The sequence below is a fragment of the Phaethon aethereus genome, assembly GCF_964289735.1.
Source record: "Phaethon aethereus genome assembly, chromosome: 5".
In the NCBI taxonomy this organism is placed as follows: Eukaryota; Metazoa; Chordata; class Aves; order Phaethontiformes; family Phaethontidae; genus Phaethon; species Phaethon aethereus.
The window spans coordinates 29,290,206-29,310,871 of NC_138579.1; the positions used below are offsets into that span (position 1 = coordinate 29,290,206).

General features: G+C 39.0%; 1 protein-coding gene across 4 annotated transcripts in view; it reads left to right on the forward strand.

The window, feature by feature from the left end:
- Positions 1 to 333: 333 nt before the first annotated feature.
- Positions 334 to 20,666, forward strand: part of RALGAPA1 (Ral GTPase activating protein catalytic subunit alpha 1) — a gene marked incomplete at its 5' end in the record, with an annotated part of 134,358 nt that continues 114,025 nt past the window's right edge. For all 4 annotated transcript variants that reach the window (XM_081999992.1, XM_081999993.1, XM_081999994.1 and 1 more), the window contains 7 exons: positions 334 to 439; positions 12,678 to 12,788; positions 13,300 to 13,349; positions 14,872 to 14,929; positions 15,572 to 15,615; positions 16,559 to 16,736; positions 18,414 to 18,529. In XM_081999992.1, the coding sequence (XP_081856118.1) occupies positions 334 to 439; positions 12,678 to 12,788; positions 13,300 to 13,349; positions 14,872 to 14,929; positions 15,572 to 15,615; positions 16,559 to 16,736; positions 18,414 to 18,529 (663 nt within the window). The remainder of the gene's footprint in view (positions 440 to 12,677; positions 12,789 to 13,299; positions 13,350 to 14,871; positions 14,930 to 15,571; positions 15,616 to 16,558; positions 16,737 to 18,413; positions 18,530 to 20,666) is intronic.

Here is a 20,666-nt window from a genome sequence, read left to right on the forward strand (position 1 = left end):
GGGGAGCGCCGGCCCTGACGTCACGGCGCTGTTGCCATAGGGACTCCTGGGGCCGCACCTGACGGCTGTCGTGAAGCAGCGGGAGGAGAACGAGGGAAGGAGGAAGGGGGAGTCTAGGCCCGGTCCGGCCCCCCGCCCCCCCCCGGGCCCGAGGGGAGTCGGCTCCGCGCCGCGCCCCTCCACCCCCACCGCATCGAAGCCGGAGGCAGGAGGAGGCGGCGCTGCTGCTGCTGCTGCCGCCGCCGCCGCGGGCTATGTAGGGGCCCCGGTGCGGGCAGATCTGGAGGCCGCTGTCCGCCTCTGGAGCGCGGCGCTGGGGCCGGGCCCGGCGGGATGTTCTCCAAGAAGCCGCACGGGGACGTGCGGAAATCCACGCAGAAGGTGCTGGACACCCGCAAGGACCCGCTTACCCGCCTCAAGCACCTGCGCGTCCTCATCGGTGAGGCGGCCGGAGTCGAGGGACGGGAAGTGTGTCAGCGGGGAGCCACGGCCCGGGGTCCGTGCGGCTGCCGGCCCCGAGCCCCGGCGTAGGAAGGACCGGGAACTTGGAGGGACCGGCTGGGCGCCGGGGTGGGAAGCGAGGGACCCCACCCGGCCCAGCTGCGCCTCGGCACGGCGGTCGGAGGGAGGGGCCCGGGGGCGGCATCGCGGGGTTCGGCTGCGTGCCGGGGCCGTCGGACCCGGCGGGCCCAGCGGGGGATGCGGTGCTCCCCGCTGCTGCACTGAGGCACGTACGTTTCCATCGCGTTTGAAGGTGGAATTCATTTGGCAACCGCGGATGGAGGCGAAAAGCTGGTGTGCTTCCTCCGTGAATTATTGTCTAGAGCTACATAAATGCAGCTAAAAGTCGCTACGCTTGAATAGAAGTGGCTGGTGAGGGCTAATGGTGCCTGTGACCCCCTAATCCATTTCCCCTAAATGCTTACAATAACAACTTATATGTGTATGTTTTCAAGGTTATAGCTATAACATTAAGTGCTCACCAGAGTAGGTGTAGATAAGCATATTCATACAGCTAGTCTGAAAACACTTTTGGTTTGCCAGTTGGTCAAGGAGGGAACATAAGACCTTAAGTACTGCTGCAGCCCCATGTGAACAGCTGTTTAGCCTGACTAGTGAATTAGAAATTGTGATTATATGCTATGATTGCTTAGTGAAAAAACTGTGGAAAAAAACCAGAGTTAACCTTCCCAAAATATTCTGTAAATGCATGTGTTGCTTCTGACAGTTTATTAACAAGTGAGCAAGGGAGGGTCAAGAGCAACTGCATTCAGTATTTAGTACAGAGTACTGAATGCATTATTTTAGGATCTGCCCACAGTCTGGGGGTATTAAATACCTTGGCCTTGGCCTCCAAAGCTGGATTCTTTCCTTTCAAAGGAAAACAGTTATTGTTCCCTCTTTTCTTTTGTATTGGTGTTTGAAGGAACAGGAGTTCCTGTATGGTAGCATCTGCTGCTGTATGACTTACTTTCTGCAACATAATAATTATGTAGACTTTTGAAATGGAGAATAGTTGGGTAGCTAGCTGTCAAAGACACTTCAGTAGTCAGATGTGTCCTCTTGCCTCACTCAGAATGTTACCACTCTTCTAGCTAGCTAGAAGAGCTACTCTACCACTAGCTGTACAGAGCCAGTTGTGGCTCGCTTTATGTTGATTTATATTTATTCTTAACTATTTCTTCAGTTGAAACTTAAGAGGAAAGAGCATTATAAAGAAACTAAGTAGTTCTCTGGAATTAGATTTCCTGGCTAAAGTATGTTGAATATTTCTAGTTTTGCTAGTCTGCAAAACAGTCTATGTGATTTTGATCCGATCTGTTCTAGATTTGATATTTCTGTTGCTTGTCTTTTATTTACAAGATTTCCTTCAGGTTTGTTAATACTTGGATGCGTTCTGTTAAGACGCAAGCCATGAGCTCTGTGTCAAGCAGATGTGCTTATCTAATCTAAGGTTTCTGCTTACTGGCTGTAGGATGGACTGAATCTGCTGGGGCATGTTTTCATGTGATGGCCATTCCCCTTTTCACCCCGCACATGCACATATCTCAGCCGTTGAAGCACAGCTCCAACATACCCTTTCTCCATATTTGGGAGAATACAGCATGCGACCCTGTAAGTAGGAAAGAGGTCACAGTACTCTTCAGTTTGTGTGTCTTGGATGCATCTACAAGATTTTCTCATTATGCAGATATTCTCAGATGCAGGAGGTACAAAAAGAAGGTCTTTTTTTGCAGCAGGGGGAGTAGGATATTTCTGTATGTATTCTTACTGTAGTGCAAGAGAAGTATATAGCAGATTATTTGAAGTCTGTCTTCTGTGATCACCTCCTTACCTTACTCTCTGAATTTCTCTGCTCCCTAAACTGGTTTTCCAAACATAAGCTCTATGCCCTTTCTTCTCCAGTTGTTTCTTTGACTAGTCTGCAGGACGAGATAAAAAAATAATGTGCCCACGTAAGATAAGATAGCCTGCTACCTGAGGTGGCTTTGCATGCAGGCACTATCCTGTAGCTTGAGCAGCATAGTGCTGCATTTTCCTGTTTATCTTTTTTCTTCAGTGACAACTCCCCCAGCATAATAACTGGCGTGTTTCCATGTGCTCAGGAGAGCCAAGCAAGCTATTGCCAACAGACTATCTGAGGGGAGAAGGGAGGAAATCTCAGTTTAGCTCTGTTCAGCATCTTTGTGAATGAAAAATGATTTGTCTTGTTTATTGCTCTTAGCCCCTGCATATCGGAGACTAAAATGCTATCAAGAAGAGAATTCTCTGCTGTTTCACATCCAGGAGAAGGAGAGAATTTCCTCTTGTTCTTAAACTTAAAAGCCTTTCAGTAGGCCTGCCAGTTGTATTGGACCATTGGGCCAGAGTTACTTTTTTTTTTTTCCTGTACTTTTTAGTCTTTGGTTCAGCAACAATAAACTGAAGCATGGCCTTGGATTCATGGTTAAGGCCTGAGGGGAGGAAAGGGAGTACTGGTTCTTTTTCCCTCTGTTTTATCAAGGCATCCAAAGCAGCAGTTCTTCACTAAGCTAAAATAATGGAATAGTCATTGAAAGAGGCAGACTGCTGGTGAATTGTAGAGTGCTGGTTGTCTATTAGTCAAAGAGGAGAAACCTAAAAAAATTCCTTATTATAAAAGATTGTCAGTGGGCTCCTGCAAGGTAATAGTGCAAGTCGAGCATAATTTAAAAATATTTAAGATAGTATAATGTGGTGGTTAGTGAAGACCAGAAGAGACTGAACAATTTCAGAGAACCTAATATGAAGCTAAGTGAATGGATAGCACAAAGGCAAGTGATGTTTATTTTTAACAAATTAAAAGTAGCCTATGTTAGGTGGAGTTATTTAAATGCCTTTACAAGATAACTTGGAATGCAGTGAGTTGTATCTGTTCAGGAAAAAATATCTTGTCATTGGTGACAACTCAGTTTAAACTTAGTGAAAGATGTGTATTAGTCTGACTGCATAAGGAATATGGAAAATTTTGTGTCTTCATAAAACAGTGGTGTACCATTACACCAAATATCATTACAGCTTTAGATGTCTTATTGCTATAGTCAGTGTATAGGGGATTTAGAGACACGAATAACTCAGATGAGAGTAAAACTTTAATGTGAGAAGACATTTAAAGCTTTGGAGTCACTTTCTGTTGGGGCAGATAGTGAAAAATATGTAAACATGTGAAAAAGACTAGGAAGTAAAGTCTGTTAAGGCCTACCAAATTTGAAGATTTTTGGCTTGGGAAGCTCCTGAGTGCTGGACTAACTATCGGTTATAGGTCTAACATTGGTTATAGGCATACTGGGGGACATGCCTTTCCCCCCGCCCCCCAACTCCTTTGTAGATACCTACTCCTTGCCACTTTAATCCAGTGTCCTGTCTCTGGCTGGTTCTCTGCTCTGCTTCAGTATGGCTCTATTCAGCCTTTTGTGTAGTTCAGGAACCTCGGAAAATTCAGGTGACTAATTCAGAATTGACTAAATTATTTGTATTATTATTTGTTACAAAATTATTTGTAAATATAATACATGACCAGTTTATGCATGTCACAGGCATAAGGTTTTTCTAATAGAGTTTAAAGCCTTTAGGAGACTTCCAAGTAGTAATAAATATTATTATTATTGATAAGAAATGCTAAGAAAAATTGGGAAGATTGAAGTCTCATATCCTGGGACATACCTGTCTGAGTGAAGATAACCTGCTTTTCATTGTTTTCTTGCTGCAGTATTTTTCTTGAAGCAGCTGGAATTATCTGCTTTGGGAGATTTGATTCTCACAAGGTGTATTAGTTTCTTTCCATAGGGAAATATTCATCCTTCCTTTAGGTCTCATAGAGTTCCCTAATGCTATCGTGGTCCATCTGTGGCTTTTTATCAAACTATTCTTCTGTCTTGTTTCTATACGCTGGAAAGGCTGTAACAGTTCTGTTTACTGTGACCTACTGCGGCAGTTAGAGCCTACCAGCCTTGAGCAGGAACATCTAATAGGATTCCCTTGCGGTCCGTATGGCAGCGGCTCAGCCCTGTCAGAAGCGAGGAGGAAGGCTGCTGTGAGGAAGGCTGCCAGCTTGCAGTTAGTGCAGGTGTGATCACTGAGACTTGACCAGCAGATGGAAGTGGAGGCACATAGTGTACCTTATGGAATTAGGTATTGCCTGCAAAATGAAGCCTAGAAAAATAGCTATTTTTGACAGTCCACAGTGAATTAGCAGCTAATTGCAATTGTTAGGATTGTTAAGAGGAAATAACACGGAAATAATATTGCATTGTTCTTATTGTCAGTGTTACACTGTTTAATCAGACTTCAACATCAAACTAAAGTTCTATGGTTTTAAAATGGTAGTTCATAAAAGTTTGTCCTAGTAATCCTTCAAGCATCAAATCATGCTTGATTTGTCCTTTTGTTAAAACAGTGCTTTGAGAACTCTGTAAATAATTAAGGCAGCTACATATGTGACCCTTTCATAATGTCATGCCTTAACAATATTGGATTCTTGTTTTGTTTTAGTTTTGATACCAAATATGTTGCTGCTACCTGTTGAATTTGTAGTTTCAGTCAGAATTTGTAAATATATGAAAAGCTAAAACTCCTAAATATTTAGTAATTTCTCCATAATCCTGTTATGTGCAGGCAAGTCAAATGAATATACTTGGTTTAAGATTTACTCTTAGGGCTGAATTCTTAGGAGACTTTTTTCTTCCCCACCCCCCCTTTTTTGTAAAGTAGGAGTTACAGGCCTGTAATCTGTTAATTCAGAGTAAAGGAAAAAGGAATATATTGTTGCTCATAAATTACCTTTTATGCATCTGATACCTTAAAAATACACTGCTTTTATCTCTGGAACTATGGAGAGAATGCTTGTAAAATGCCATGCTAAGAGAACAGAGTATTTGAAGTGTGGGGTGGTTTTTAATTATTTTGTTTTGTTATTCTGGGTGGTTGGTTTGTGCTCAACATCTCATGTAAGTGACCTCTGAAAAGGAAAAGTCAAGCTGCACTGGACAGAATGAAACAGGCTGCATTGGACATCCATTCTGATGCATAGTTTAATATTAAACAATATACTTAAACAGAGATTGCATTTGTCTAAAGGGATTTTAATTTAAGAAATCTATTTCACTGGCAGTCAGCCCTAATGCTCCAGCTGGATGGCGTTCACTGGTGTTGCACATAGTCAACATCACTCACTATAATGTCACTTATATACTATAATAAATGAAAAAAAGTTTTATGGTCATTAAAGTGAGAGGCCAGTGAGAAACTACAGCGAAGAACTGGCTGCCTGGAATTTTCTTTGGAGATAACTGTTCCAGAAGTTTCTGTGGATGTGCAAAGCTGTATTATTTTTTGCAAGAGTTGTAGATTTTTTTTTTGGTTGGTTGGGCCCTTTTTTTTTTTCCCTGATAATCCTAACAGTAGAGGACCTGTCACTGCTGTAATTAATGGATTTGGCTGTGGGTAGAGTGCAGTTTAAGAAATTGATGTTCTGTTAGTCTTGATTTAACCCTGAATCCATTTTGTTCTGTTTTGGCCAGGAGAAAAGGGGGAAGAATTGCTTAGCTTCAGGATTTTGGCTAATGTTACACTCGACTTGCAGAGAGCAGGAGTGGCCAGTGCTGCTGGCTTGCGAGGGTAGGGACGGGAGTCGGATCAAAGCCCCAGGCTAGACACAGGGGCGGCTCTGACCGCTTGGATGGGAAAGAAAGGTCTGTGTCGATTTAGCTTGTGGCAGTTCGGAATGAAAATAAGTACATTGCTACGGAAGGGTTTGAAGTTGCTTAAATAAAGGCTTAAGTTTGGGAACATGCCTGAGTTGTTATGGAAGCATTTCTTGAAAGTTTACTAGCGTAACTCTTTCGGAGTCTGCAAGCAACCTGAAAGAATTAGCTTGGAGAGCTGTGAGCTGCTTCTGCTCATTCCTGTAGAGCACTGGTGTTGAAATTTGTAGCAGTTTGTATGTAGATGGTGTTCATTGGTGCTGTTAACCTGCTTATTCATTCGTGATTTTTTTGTTTTCTTTTATGTTTGTATCTAAAAGATGGTGGTGATCAGGAGTTCAGACTTGTCTGATGCAAGATAGAAGCCCATTAAAAAATTCTTGAAGTGTGTTCCTTTTTCAGTATCAAAAACCTCAAGAATATTTTCTCTGACAAAATTACCTTTTAAAAAAAATTGAATTGTTTTTGTTATATAGCTGTTAGTGACCTGAAACAATAAGGGCTAATATGAAGCCCTTGTTTAATAGATTTGCATTTGTACCTCACTATTTGAAACATTGTGTGTTGTTATCAGGTCTCTCTCACTTTGACAGCCTGTTAACTATGCCAGAGTCACCAGTTAGTTCCGGAGGTTTTCCACTTAACCTTTCTAAATGACAAGCTTTTCTATTCGAGAGACTGTCCATATGTAACTGAACTTCTGTACTGTTTTGTTGTAAAGCAAACATTAAATTTTTCGGTTTGGAGAATTAAGAATGAGCAAGTTCTGTTGGCCATTTTTCTTGTATGTTAACTGAAATTGAGGCCGCTTAGAAACCTCTTGCTTTCTAATGGCACGAGCTTGTCAGGAGAATTGATACTGAACACTTCAGTCTATAGCAGGCCTGCGCTTTACAGAAATAGAACTAGAAGTCTGGCTGTCTTCCAGGTCATTGTTTGCTGCAGTTGTCACTGGTATTTTATTTTTGGGTAAGGATGGGGGAAAGGGACTTAAAAGCCAGTAAGTCTTGGAATGAGACAGGATAATGTTTTTCTTCTACTATGTGCTGTAACAATTTTATGTGTAAATATACTATTAAATTCTGAAATGCTTAAAACTGAATGTAAAGTTAACCACAACTTGATCTGGATGATGTAGACTATTCTGTTAAATGCTGTGGTAAATATCCACAATGCTTTGTGTGAATTGGTGAATGTTAATGTTCTCTTCAGAAAAGTTAGTATATATTAAGATCTGGGGGTGGGGTGTTTTAGTTTTAAGTTCAGTATTTTGATTGTTTACCTTTAAAGTTCTGTCCTGTGCAGAAAGTACAAGTTTACCTGCTTTATAATATTTTAATTTCATACAGCAAGCAATCATCTAAATAGTATACATGCATTTCCCTTTCTAACTCAACTGATTTATAAATATGTAGCAGATGTTGTGGATTAGTTTATAATAATTTACAGGGTAATATGTAGAAAACAAAATAAACAGGGAAGGCAAATTGTGTATAACATTAGTAAAAGCCCACTGAGGTCCTCTTCCTAGAGAGGACTGGGGTGTGTATGTGTAAACTTGTAAGCTTTGCAGAATCTGGCTCAGGCGATCCCTTACAGGTTTATATATACAGTAAAAATCTGTGTTGTTCTTTCTGATTCACATTTTGCACAAAATCATTTTTCAAACTCTCTGAGGTTGAACTTTTGCATTATAATTCTAAGTATGCTATGCTATTCAAATAGTATCCTCCTTCTAATGTGTAATATTAAAGCGTTACATTTTTATTGAAATACTTTTGTGGATGCAAATTATTCCCAGTTAAAAAGGGTTGTACTGATAATTGAACCATAATAAAAGCATTGGAGCAAATGGCAAATTACTCTCAGGCAGACTTCTATGGTGGAACAAATTTTCTCTAAGAAAATTTTGGCCTAGAATATTCTTTTCCTAAAACGATCACTGTGGGCACTTAAGTTTTGAGTATCTTACTGAAATACCTGAAGAGAATGTAACCTTTCTGAAAGTTTTCAACATTTAACCTTCAAAAGAGTTGGCCTCTTGAAAATATATGAAAGTAAGTTCCTGAAAGTACAGGCACATGTAAGCACAGAAGTTGGTAAGAGAGGTGGAGGCTTGTTTTTTTGTTTTGATTGTTGTTTTTTTGTTGGGTTTTTTTTTTTAAGTCCTTTGCTACAGCTCCAGTCTATAAGTGGGGAATACTAGAACTTCCAAATTTCAGTGGGTTTAATGGAAGTATGAATTCCAGTTGATCTGGTACTTGAATGCTCTTGTAATGACGGTCATACAAATAGCTTAGTTAACTAGTTTTCCATTTTTAGTTCATTTCTCTGTTTTGTGCATCAAAATAGAAGTTGCATTCACTTACACATCTCTATTCTAAAACTTAAACCAAAAAAGGTAATGTACCTTCTTAATGCTGAACCTAGAAAAAGTAAAGGTACTTTTAGAAAAGTTATATGGGAGGAAAAAAAAAAAGGACAGAGAAGCTGCATGATGTCTCTTTGTGCTTAAATGTAACTTTCTCCAAAAAGCACCACTGAATACACAGAGTTAATGCAGAGATCAGATTTGTACCAATTTTAAAGTTAGAAAAAATTACTAAGGAAAAATCAGCAATCAAACATCCATGTTTCTTGCTCTTCTGAAGCATGAAGAGAATTGCATTTTCTTGACAAACAGCTTCCATAAATGATGCTGAAAATCTGTATTTTAGTGGAACTATGTTTTGTACAGTAGAAGCTTTAGTTTTTACATTGTTGGAATACAGTAATGTCCTGTTTTTCCCTTTCCCATTCTGAGAAACTTTTCTAACTATTTTATATGGTGCCAGATCTATTTCTGAATTCTTCCCTCCTCCCAATCTGGTCATAAGTACCAAGAACACAAGGAATACATTAGTTTGTGTTAGTTACATGAATCTGTGGTAGGAGAATACAAAATTCTTTTGTTTAAAAATACATAAAAGAACTGTAAATTAGGGAGGAAAGCCTGTTTCTGTGTAATCCCACTTGATGTAGAAACAAAGCTGTATCTTTCTTCTTAAAAAGCCAGAAAAGATTAAGTACCCAAAGCAGACAGGCAACTTCCTGCAAATTCCCACTTCAAGGCTGTGTGAAAAGGTCATAGATGTGCTCCGTGTAGAGGAAATGATTTTTACCTGTGTATGCAGCATCTGTGATACTTTGGGAGAGCATAGAGAAGAGACAGTGACCTAGTGTTGGAGAAAATAGTGTAAGATGAGAGAGCTGAAGAGCTGTATCTTTAGTTGATCACAAGGATAAAGGTAAACTGAATGTTTTGGAGATGTTTTTGTTAGTAAAAAAACCCAGATCCCTCGTTAATGAAGAAAGCTATAACAGCAGCATATAGCTGGCAGTTTTAATGTTATAGTAATCAAGGAGAGCAGTAGTCCCTCCATGCATGTATTAGTCATGTGGATTGTGTTCAGTGTAGAGGTAGCTGTGACATGGAATCATGATTTCCAGATCAAACTCTTTTAGGGTCTACGTTATTATCTCCATGCTGTATCTGCTTCCCCCCCCCCCCTTCCTTCTTGCTGTGATTCTTGGTCAGGGTATGCATAATGAGTTCCAAACTTCTCGACCAATGCAAGGTTCCAAATTTCTGGACCAGCAGCTTACTGAGTCACTGTGGATGTCCTTCAAAGATGATGGGTTCTCTTTTGCTCTACCTGACAAACCTATCAGATGCACAAGTGTGTTTTCCCTCCCTTAGAAGGAAAGCTGTTTTTCAGCATTAACAGAAGTAGTTTGTGTGTTTTTAAAAAAGATTTTCGGGTAATACCAGGAAAAAATTCCCATTAAATAAAATGTTATGTTTTTATTTTCTTCCACCTGAAGTGATAGAAACTATTGCAAGAATTCAGTTGTTGTTAACTGGTTTGAATTCCAAAAATTTGCTTTTGATTATGCTATCAAGTGTGATCTTAGGAAAAATTGGGGTGAAACTGCATTCGCTAGAAAAGTTGCAAAGTCAAGGAATTTTTTACTTTCCTCCAAGCTATAGCTGTATTCTTAAGGTATGCTTTCAGTGTTAATTTGGTGTTAGTGATAATAACACAGTCTACCAATGCTCCCGTGAGTCTCCTCTGAAGTGATTGGCACCACATTGTTCTTAAATAAATAAACAACAAAAAAGACCACCCTCTGAAACTGCCTGCCAAACACAACTCTGGAAAGGCGGAACACCTTACCACAGTGCCAGTTGTATGTATGCACGTGTCACACAGAAAACGTAGTAAAATGAGAATCACAGTTCAGCTGGTTATGTGGACAAGCCTCTAGTTTGCCTCCTGAAGAATCTAGGAATAGTCTCCAAAAATTACAAACTGTTGAGTTAAGATTGAGTCTTTAAAGAGTAAGTTTGGGGTTTTTTGTCTGCTTCAGAGTTGACCCATGTCTGGGGAAAGAATGAGGGCCTGTTTCAGGAAACAAAACATCTAATGTGCCTGCAAAAATGCAGCATTCCTGTGCGTTAACTGGCAGAGACCCTGTTTAACTGCTTCTGATGTCTTTAGTGTTTGGAACTAGTGTTTTCCCCTCCTACGGATCAACTGAACTGTTCCACCGCTTTCTATGTGTAATTCCCAGTTAAATGTATGGGTTTAAAGATTATCTTCTGCCACTTTCCTTTCCCTTGAAAGTCTCGATCATTGCTTTCTTTTTCACGTTAAACCTCCTGTCTTAAAACCTTTCGATTTGCCTCTTGCTGTATTTTCTTGTCCCTAGTCTAGAACTCACTGAGGGTTCTGACCTATTAGTGGAAGTGGATGTAATGGTTGTGCCTATGCTGTCATCATAGCTCCATTTCTTGTGTACTTGCCCTGACTTCCTGAAAATTGTGGTCTAGTTTCTTTAAAGTGGGATTGTTTTTTGTTGTCCTTACTTCAATATTTCAAACTCTAAACTCTAGCAGTTAAGCTGCTGATCTATAAGTGATGTAGCAGTTTCTGCAAAACTGCAGGTTTGGTAATCCTGTAGATGGTCAGGCACGTGCTTGACCCTCTGCAGCACTAAGTTTATTGCTAGCTAAATTGTCTTGCTTTAAGAATTGTTTTTAGCTGTTAATACAGCACTGTCTTTTCCAAGAGCACGCTGGCTCTGCTACACTGATTATGCAAGATGTTGGCACAATGCTGTGATAGTACAAAAATTGAACACGTATTAGAAACTTTCATAGCAAAATTTGTGATAAAATTGAGATGATAGTCCTCTAGAGCTCCATAATAAATTAGATTTGAAAACATGCCATGCTTTTGGCCATCCTTTCAATTGATTGTTTCTGTGCTTTATACTCTACTGGTTGTATATGGTCATGTGAGATGATGAAGATTGATGTCATTTTAAAAAGGGTTAAAAAACTATGATCCAAAAAAGAATTAGAAGGGGACTTACAAAAGACATAGCTACAGTGAAAGATAATGCCTCAGTATATAGAGCTGGTGAAGGATATAAAGGTTTAATTTGCCTCGCTTTTCTTCATGTTTTTGGTTTTGTGTGGTGTTTGTTGTTGTTGTTGAACATCAATATTCTGAAAGGGTAGAGTTTTGCCTTGTAAAATACTGTCTCCCTGTTCCTCTGTGCTTCCATACTATTGTTCTGTCCACCTAGTTTCTCTAGTCTTACACAGTTAAATAACAGGACAGGAAGTTGTCTTTTGGTTCAGTGTGTACTAAGGCTTGAAAGAATCGATTTAAATGATCAATTTAAAATTAACCTAGATAAATCTTCATGTATTTCTTTAAGTGAGGATTTGCACAAACCATTTAGGGGGTTGTGGGAGGAGAGTCCGGAAACCTTCCTGGCGTACACACAAGAAAGCACATCCCTCTACATACCCTAAGGTGGAAACATCATTGTGAATCTCTGAGGTCCCAGCTTTGGATCTCCTGAGACCACACAATCAAAGTAGTGCAGGGGACTGGGCCAGACTGGAAAGGAAAGTGCATGTTGGAGCTTGGAGGGAGTAAGGAGGAAGCAGTGGGTATCAAGTGCTGCTGTTTGCTTCCTCCCAACCTGTTTCTCTACAGAGCAGAGGTGGTCTTCAGTTATCCTTATCCTTCTCCCACTTTCTTCAATAAGCTTAGTTGTGTCTAGTAATTACAGTTGGGGCCAGTGATGGTCTTTCTGTTGTAGAGTTTGGGCAGCTTCGTTAGCTTTATTTCTATTAAATTAACAATTAAAACAACATTCATCTGTACGGTGCTAGTCCTGATGGAATTCTGGTTCATGACTAGGGTTTGCAGGCATTACTATCATGCAAACAATGAGTGTGCAAGAAGACGCTGCTTCCTGTTTTAAAATTCACTAGGCACTTACGGCATGCCTTATCAGTTTAAAAGAATGAAAACTTCAAGAGCTTATTTACCAATAAAAATTTTTCTTTTAAATGTCTTCATTAAAATAAAAATAATGTTCTGTTCTATTTTTCAGAGAATGCAGAATCAATTGATCTGAAACAGTTTTTTGACCTACACTTCTCACATATATATTATGTGTTCTTTGAAAACTTCGTGACTATTGAAGTGGGTCTTAAACAGAAAGGTAAGGTTTTAAAATAGAAGACTTTTTGTCTTGGTGGTCTTATTATTGTAAAATAAAGCTGCGTGTCTGTGGTCACAGATGGCAACATTAGCTCTGCAAAAATATGTGTAAGCACTAACATTGCAAATAAAGGCAAAACAATTAGAAGTGCATGCAGTGGAGGTCAGCAAGGAGACTTTATTCTCTGGTGACTGGTTTTGCCCTTTTGCAAAGTGAGGATTCTTAAAGTGTACTTTTTGTGTTCTGCAGAATTACTCTGTTTTGTTTAACAAGATACTGTGTAACTTAATCTCTATCAGCTGTTGATGCTGTAACAGAAAGTTATACAAACTGTAACTGTTATAAGCCATAACTATGAAATACACTTTTTTTAATTTGCAGAAGGAATGTAAAATTATGGTTGTAGAAATGCATGTTTTATTTTTACACATCTAAGGATCTTTGTCAGTGTTCTTTACATTTTGCTTTGTTAATGAAAGTGTACCCTCTATTTATTTTTAATTGCATCTAGGTCACAAGTCTCAGAGAGAAGAATTAGATTCTATTCTTTTTATTTTTGAGGTAAGATAACTTGAATATTTTTGTATGAGTTTTTTTTGCTTTGAATTAAGTCCTGTTAGATAATAACAGTAAAGCTGTTCTACAGTTACCTGGAAATACGCTTTACATTTAACTGCATTCTTTTTTCCTTTTGCTTAGAGTTGCATATATGTACTTTGTGCGAGAAGAAAAAGAATTTTGACTTGCTGTTTTGCAGGAAGATGTCTTAACTGGAAAAAGATGTTTTCTGTGTCTGCAGATAGTTCATTACGGACTGGTGGTGGTGTTCCCTTCCCCCTTCCAATGTACTATACATGTTGAAATTCTTATAAATGTGATCTCTGATTAGTTGTGATCTTTTTGACCTTTTGATTGCATGTTATCTCTGATTTTTCTCATAATAGATTACTCCTGCAGAATTAGTTTTTATAGATACTTTTTATCTTTGAAAAGATTTATTATTTGAAAACAGCATTGCATAATATTCTTATCAAAAGCATATCTTGACTTCATTAAGATTAATTAGAAACTAATTTAATGAAATTGGAACATTTCTAAGCAGAGACTTTAGAAATAGCTTAGAATGTCAAGTTTTTGTCTTTCCTTTTTGATGGAGCCTTCTAATCATAGAAGAAGGATTTTTTTTAAGTATGTAAAATTGAAAGCTGATGAATGCTTATCACATGGTTGAATACAAATTCAAGATTTTATTGTTTTTAGTAAGGTATTACATTGGTGCTTAAAACTGCAGGGTTGACTATTACAAGGAGAGTGAATCTGAAGACAGCTAATTGATTTGTTCACTAGTTCCTACATAAAGGGATATTAGGTGACCTGTGCTTTGGAAACAGTTGCACAGGCTGCTGGAAGGCCATGGCCAGGAATTCTTTTGGGAAATCAGTTCCCAAAATATTTACAATTTGCCAATTCCTCTAGCATAAACGTTGAAGTGTTGCCTAATAGATTTTTAACTACCTCTCTCATTAACTGTGTTCTGTTTCTTACCATCTGAAGATGATCATCCTCCAATCTACCTGGAGAGGTGTTAGACCATTATTGCCTCAGGTTTTTTCTTCATTGTTTTGCTATAGCTCATTAACCCTCTCAGGCTGAAGCAAATGTTTGCTTGTGCCACAGAGGCAAGTTGACAGCTGAGCATCCTCGCTTAAGCCACTATAAAGGTGGAATAACCTAGTACAACCTGTTGTGAACCAGAGCAACAGAGACAGATACTCATACTATTCCATTACCTATGCTAGAAGCAGCAGTATCCAGCAGAGAGGCAGTGGAGACAGATAAACTGCGATAATATCTGAAGTCTCCAACGCAGGACTTGCCAGACTGTTAGTCTGTCAGAGCCTTTGGGTTTCTTGGCTTTAGGAGTGGGATTCTCTTGAAAGGACAGTAATGCTTCCAAGGGAAGCGGTGTGGAAATTTTCTAAATTAACTCTTCAGCTTCTAATCTGTGGCCTTTGTGAAAGCACTCTTTGGTCGTCTGAGAGCAATATCTGAAACATAGATCCTTGGGTTCTGTTTTTTGTAGAAAATTTTGCAACTCCTTCCAGAAAGGATTCATCAGAGATGGCAATTTCACAGTATCGGTAAGTTGATTTGCTTTCTTTCTCTCTTTCTCTTATTTTTTTAAATCTTATTTTTTATTAGTAGCTATTAGTAGTTTGTCCTACTCATTTCCTTAACCTTTGAGTGACATAACAGGAATTATGGTCTTGAAACTGTTGCAATCTAGAGGAAGGAAAAAAGAAGAAAACAAACAAACCACCAATGTAATGAATGCTCTTCTAGATAGAATTAAGTCTGGGAATCTGAAAATAGAACAGTGTCTGAGGAAGAACAAGGCAGGTGGAAAGTTGCTTTGTAATTTTTTTTTTCCTAATTTTTTCTCTCTTCGTAGTAAATTTCAAAATTGGTATGAGGTCTGGATTTGTAAATTGTTAATTCTGATATGCACATTAATGACTTTAGAATCATTTACTTTTAATGTACACATCCCAAAAAGTCCTTGGGGGAAGATGTTATGGGTTATGAGGAAGCTATGAAAGGTGATCTTTTTTTTTTTCCTTCTGGCATTGAGAATTGCCTGAGGATATCAAGTTCACCAAGATTAAATCAGAGGTTGCCAAGGACTTGTTTAAAAGTTACTATCAAGTCTGACCGAGAACTCTGACATCTTAATAAAGAAAGAACAAACAAACAAAAGTACATATTTTTTTCCCTCCTTTTAGGGTTGATTTTAAAGAAGCTTCTTCACACTGGAAATTCATTAAAGGTATTGGTAAAATTTGCATATTACTTTTGTCTAAAATGCTTACAAATGCAAATAAGAGCATAAGGGTGAATTTTTATGGTAAAAGCACAGGAATGAGAACCAGGTCATGTCTTGTCATGAAAGAATGACTTCAAATCATCAGCTTTACCTCAGAAGAACTACTCAAAGTAGTAATGTGTTTTATATAGAGTGGCCAAGTTAAGAATGTGCGCAAGTGGTTTAAAGGATTTTGCATTAAAGCAGAAGTAAGCCTTAAACATTCATTGTTAGGGGCAAGGAAACTGGTTTTGGGGCTCAGGCTGTCTTGAAAGTGGAAGATTATCTACGCCAAAGAGACCTGTTGGTGGGTAGTGTAATAACGGTTGACCATGACACAAAAGCCACCCGAGTGTAACATGTAGTTCTGTTACTGCAGCAAACCACCACACCACTCCTCTATAAACCACATGCAGGCTTGATTGGTGCTGAAATTCTCCAGTGTGAGAGCCAGGAGGGGATTGCTGTAGGACTCTGTCACCTTTCTTGAAGAAGGAATGGAAGACTGTAGAATGGGTCCTTCTGCTGCAAAAAGTTCACTCTGTTACAATTCATAAACACATTTAGAAATTTCATGATGGTATTTGTATTTTCTGTAAAATTCACATGGCATCTTGCACTGCTGTAGTCAAGTAGGTGACTAGACACATTTTGGTTTTTTTCCTCTACTTTCAGAGAAAACCCTGTGAAAGAGATTATGTGAATCAAACAGCAATGAAGGTGCCAGGGTTTTCCTTGCATTTCAGCAGGAGCAGCAAATGTGGTAGCTTGGCTTTGCTGATTACTGGTGGTCATAATGTCTGTCTATTCTCATCTTTTCTACCACTGTCCTTCTTCCTCCAGGATAAATGGAAATGCTTTTGTATGTTCTGTGACAAGTTAACTCGTTCTGTGTTTTTCCTTTAAGATACGGCGAGAGGGCGTGCGTCTCTTTCTTTTGTGGCTGCAAGCACTTCAAAATAACTGTAGTAAAGAACAATTATGGATGTTTTCTTGCTTGATTCCTGGATTTTCATCACCACAGTCTGAATATGGCCCCCGAACACTAGATAATCTCATTAACCCTCCACTTAATGTTCAAGAAAGTAAGTGATTTAGTAATATTACTCAATTCTCTACATAATTCAATTGTCAGCACAGAAAAGGGAAGTTGAAGTAACAAAGAACTAACATACATATGTACCCAGGTTTGATTATGAAGCTGTTAATGAGTGTCTTGGCAGTTTTATCAGGTGTTCTTCCAATAGTAACTTTGTCTTTTTTGTTGTTTTTCAGGGTGGGTTTTTTGGTGTTTGGTGGTTTGTTTTTTTTTTTTAAAGTATGGCTACAGTACCTTAATACATAGCAGGTGAAAACAAACTGACCAATTTTACGCAATTCTTAAGAATTACAAGCAGATGCTGTATCTACTGCAAACCTGCACAGGCAGATTCTGCTTTTGTTGAACATTTGCACTGGCTTTGGCCATACTCCAGGGAGCAAGCTACACAAAGCAGTTTGTGGTATGGCCCTCAAGAGAATGAGTGTTTTTTAGGGCAACGCGTAAAGCCAAATGGTTGATCTTCCTGCGCCATCTGTGTATGACCAGACAATTAAAGCTGTTGTATTCTTGTGGCTTGGAATCTTCCAAAAGAAATGGAATTTGTAAATTGTGAAACCTGAGGTCAGAAAGGTCTGCATCAGCGGAAAGGTTTGAACATTCTGAGATAAGCTTTTCATGCTGCCTAGATTTTAATTTTTTTTTTAATGTGAAGAACATTATCTTGACTCAGTAGTGAGGATGATTTTGTTCTTAAGATGATTCTTGTGACAGTTTTTCCTTTGACTGTTCACTCTAGCAGTAAGTATCAAATACTGGTTACTTTGGGGAGCCTCTTGCCTCCTAACTCAATTTATTCCTGTTAGTAGGATTTTTAAGCTCATTTATTAATGAATTGCAAGTGGATGGGGTCATAAGTGCAGACTGCATTCACATAAATGTGAATAAGACACTAACTACTTTTCCTCTGAACATTAAGTGCTGTTGCCTTTTTTCCACCTCACCCAATGTTTTGGAGCTGACACAAGCGTTGCTTCTAGAAGCAAGCAGTGTCTCCTTGACTGGTAATTAAATTTACTGAAACTTGGCAAACTTCTATAGATAAAAGTTTGCTACATACTTTAAGCCCTGTTTTGGAGTTCTCTTTTGTGTTATATCTCTACAGCAGGAAAGGAGGAACAAATCTAAAAGGGATGTAGTCAGCATAGAAATGCAGAGTGCAGAGAGTGAAATGTGAACATGTAACTACAGGAACAAGAGAAAAATAAACTCTGAAGTAGCTTCACTGTAGAGGCTAAGGAAGGATAGAGCTAGTAAAACTTAACACAAATGTAAATAATCAACTGCTAAAAGAAGAAAATCATGAGAGATATGAAGGTTTGGCATTTTTGCAACACAAATATTACACTATTGTGTGCATAAATTCCAGAAGAAATGGATTATGTCTTTTGGAAAAATTGTGTGTCTTGGCAGGTAGATTCCCAAGGTGCATAGGGAGAACTTGGTTATTATCTGCTATGTTTTTATATATGTAAGAAATTAATTCTGTGGTGGTTTATTAGCTAAAATTTCTTAATTTTCATTAATCTATGGGTGGATTGTTTTGCCTGTAACTGTCTCTGCTTACCCCAGTACCTTTCTACTTTCATAATTTGGTATATATTTATGCATGAGAAGAAATGGTTTAAATGTTAGATGAACTTTTTTTTTTTTCCTTAAATAGCCCAAGTGACTATAGAGGAAATCACTCCACTTGTTCCTCCACAATCAGGAGATAAAGGACAAGAAGATTTAACAAGCTATTTCTTAGAAGCACTTTTGAAATACATAGTAATTCAGGTATGTTCTATAGTGTTCAAGCAAACAAATATGAAACAACTAACACCTGTTTATCCATTACAAGTTTACTAGTAGCACTGCAAATGTATATTAAAATGTTTTAAACATTCCTTCCCCCTTGCCCCTCCCTCCAGTGTCCTTTGTAAAAAGCACGTTCTCATAGAAAATTTTCACTTGCCTTCTGTGTGAAGAGTCATAGGTCTGTTACCACAGGGTCTTGTATCAGATTGCAGCATGGAGGAAAAAAAAAAGACTTGTCAGTCACTTTCAGCAGTGCTGATTCCAGCTCCCTTCTCATCTTCATCTCCCCCTCCCTGCCCTGTTTCCTTTAACCAGGGGAAGGATCAACAGGGCTCGCTCTTACTGTGTGAGTTTTGTGGTGGTCAGGGACTTTGCTTTTCAAGCTAAGGGGAAACTTAACAGGAGGCCTAGTATAAACCTAGGCCTTTTTCCTAGGTTTATACTCGGGCTAGCTGACAAAACCAGAAACAGGATGTCAGACTCAATGGTTTGTAAGACTGAGATGGCCAGTGTCTGTGCTTAGGGTCATATTTTTCTTCCAGCTATCATTCTGGAATTTCTGCTGTTAGAGTAGATTAACCATACAGCCTCTCCATTCCTTAATGGAAACACTCTGAGCTACTGGAAAGCCCTGGTTAGTAGAAATGCTCCAGGGTGTTTAGAGCATGACACGGAGATTATGACTTTCTAGCAAGAGCTTGTGGGGGTGGTTGTGTTGTTTTTTGGTTTTTGGTTTTTTTTTCTTCTGATCAACAAAGTATTTACTAGGCAGATCTTGCAGGGATGGTACCTGTTGGTATCTTAACTATACTTTCTGGGACTTTTAGTTTTGGGACGCTTGTAAGCTCAGGCATAATACAGTACACTGCACCGAGAAAATTTGGGATTACTGCTACAGCTGAGCAAGTGAACCTGCTCAAAAGAGAAGCAATGGAAAACTACACATTTGGAATACTTGAGATCTGACAAAGCTTATGAGTTAGGTTCTGCTTGAAAGTAGCGCTGCGCTGCTGAGATTACACTCGCTTAGTGGCATTGCTGTGTGAATACCAGGTAAAAAGATCTTGCAGATCCCAACCTACCTAAAAGACAGATTATGGAGCTGAACTGCGCACAGAAAATGAAGACTTGAATGGGTATCTTGAATGAGTCCATGGTGTGCAGCTCAGGTGCACAGGTGAAGTCCTTCCCTTCATACTTTGACACTTCCATGGTGTCAGCCAGTACGTCAAATGCATAGGACAGGGCATGGCAAGAGCTCCTGTCAAAACCTGTGGCCTAACTATTATATTTTATGTAATTAATTTGCTGGCCAGTTAGCACATGCTGCTTCTGAGCCTGCTCTGCTGTCATATGCCCAGCAGACTGCTTGACTGCATGACGTGCTGTAGATGTTCCACTGTACTGCTTTCTGGGTCAGACTTGTCTGTCAGAACCCAGTTGGGTATCTATCCATAAGTTTTTCTTCACACTTTTGCAGATTGTGCTAGGGAAAATGGACAGTGCACAAATATGGCCAATGTCAAACTGAAATATTTCATGGCTTCCCTTTATCTGTCTTACTCTGTAAACTTGCAGTGCTGGAATAATTTGCAACCTCATTTTGTTGCTTCCAGCATCTCCCAGTTTGAATAGAAGTTACCATACTTGTGATTTGTAGGGTAAGCTTAATGATGACTGTTCACTTTGAATAAAAATACCCCTTATATTCTTGAAGACAACTGCCCTCTCTGTAGTAAATCGGTAGTATTATTTAAATTTAGATATGTCTTTGAGACAGGTGTCATAAAACTTATTCACTATGTGAATGCTGAAGTCTTTGGCTGAAGTCTCCTTAGAAGCACTGATGATTTCAATCTGAATATTTACTTTGGTATTAAGTTCTGCTAAAAGACCTTGTGTCACTAACTTCTACATATTAGTTATTCTGTTGAATTATATTGGGGTATATATGTATGTATATTCCATTCTAAAGGCCCATTGCCCTGAAAATAGATTATAAACTAGAACTGTGGACTTTGAGTAAGTAATAGAGGGGAGAAACAGGGGGAAGAAAAAAGGGGGGTGGGCACAGGGAAAGCAAAGCTTCCTTTATCTATTTATGGTAGACTTGGCA